This window comes from Corvus brachyrhynchos, unplaced genomic scaffold (genome assembly GCF_000691975.1).
Source record: "Corvus brachyrhynchos isolate BGI_N302 unplaced genomic scaffold, ASM69197v1 scaffold5, whole genome shotgun sequence".
Lineage (NCBI taxonomy): Eukaryota > Metazoa > Chordata > Aves > Passeriformes > Corvidae > Corvus > Corvus brachyrhynchos.
In genome coordinates, this window is record NW_008238321.1 from 9,730,019 (window position 1) to 9,731,389 (window position 1,371).

Here is a 1,371-nt window from a genome sequence, read left to right on the forward strand (position 1 = left end):
GAGGAGTTGGACCAGGAGGTAATTTAAAAGCTGAATTTTTATAGCCAGTTGAAAAATAGACTACAGCTAATAATACTGCTGCACACAGCAGACAAACTAATGCAGGATCAGAGAGAAATGAAATTAAAAAAGACATTTTTTTTTAGTAATAATCTGGTTTTTGGGGTTAGAAGCAATAAAAATGCAGTGGCACTGTTCAGTTTCTGCCAGCTGGCTTTCTGTTTGCTCTCTGCAATTGCTACAAGCACTCAATTCTTATTAAGGTTTGTAGAGTACCTAAATAAATACTGCATACTCCACCCTCTTTAAACACCTCAGAGAATGTGGTCTAAGCAGTTTGCAAAGCCTGTCCAGAAGTAAAGAGAGTTTCAAATTACAAACCCATGCATGTGTGTGCAAGAACATATACATGGGAAAAGGCGCTTGGCATTCCTCTGTAACCTCCTCCTCCCTGAGACCTCAAGGTCCTTCATTAGCAGTACTACGACCCTCCAAACACTCTGCTGACACAGGGAAATGAAAAGGCTCTTGGAATCCTATCAGAACCTTCAGGTTTAGGTAGGATTTGAGATCTCTGTGTTACTAGAGAGAAAAATCAGTATAGTTACAGGAGACTTTCGCTTTCTTGATGTCAAGTGGAGATCAAAGGTCGTTAATAATGGTAAAGCCCAACTATCCCTGGGGGGTTGTAGCCCATAAACTTCTTCATAAAGTCAGCTCTGAACTGCCTGGGGGGGATGTGAGTTCAGACTTTGTGTCTGAGGTAGAAGACATGTAATAGCTAGCCATGGAAAATTAGCTTGGATCAAGTGATCATGAGTGGATTCATGAGTGCAATGGAAAGACAAAATTAGATTTGAAGCTTCTGTGAGGACTCGTCATTTTGCAAGGGCAGCTTCTAAGAGATAGAGGGAAGAAGTTAATGAAGTTAATGAAGCCAGCTGACCTGGCAGGCTCCAGAAGGGAACAAGACAGGAGAATGCAATGATTTTAAGTCAAAGATACTAAACACCTGGAGCTTGCATCCCTCATAAAGGCTTAAATCTTGTAGAAAATAATTGAGGTCTACCTGGTTGAATAGTGGTTTTCAGGAGGAAGTTGGGCATAACCAGCCAGAGGAATAAGATTGTTCAGGGAAGAAAGGGCTGTCTTACACGATGAGGAAGCGCAAGGCTAAAGGTACATTTGTCCAAAGGTTAGATCATATAAAGGCCATTATTCAGCAAATATGGGCCCTCAGCCTTGGAAATGCAAAGAAGGCAGGGAAGGAGGTGAATCTGATCCAGAGCAGGGCATAGGCAGCAGGGTCCTGGAGCAAACAGCTGCTGGGCACTCACTGGAGCTGCCTGCGTCGTGTGGAGATGTTGCAGC

At 43.0% G+C, this 1,371-nt stretch overlaps 1 protein-coding gene across 1 annotated transcript in view; it reads right to left on the reverse strand.

The window, feature by feature from the left end:
* The window catches only part of LOC103615436 (cytochrome P450 2W1), a 12,235-nt gene extending 11,659 nt beyond the window's left edge, over window positions 1–576 (reverse strand). The window contains exon 1 of the mRNA XM_017734129.1: window positions 2–576. Coding sequence (XP_017589618.1) covers window positions 2–136 — 135 coding nt within the window. The 5' untranslated portion in view covers window positions 137–576. The remainder of the gene's footprint in view (window position 1) is intronic.
* Between the last annotated feature and the right edge of the window lie 795 nt (window positions 577–1,371).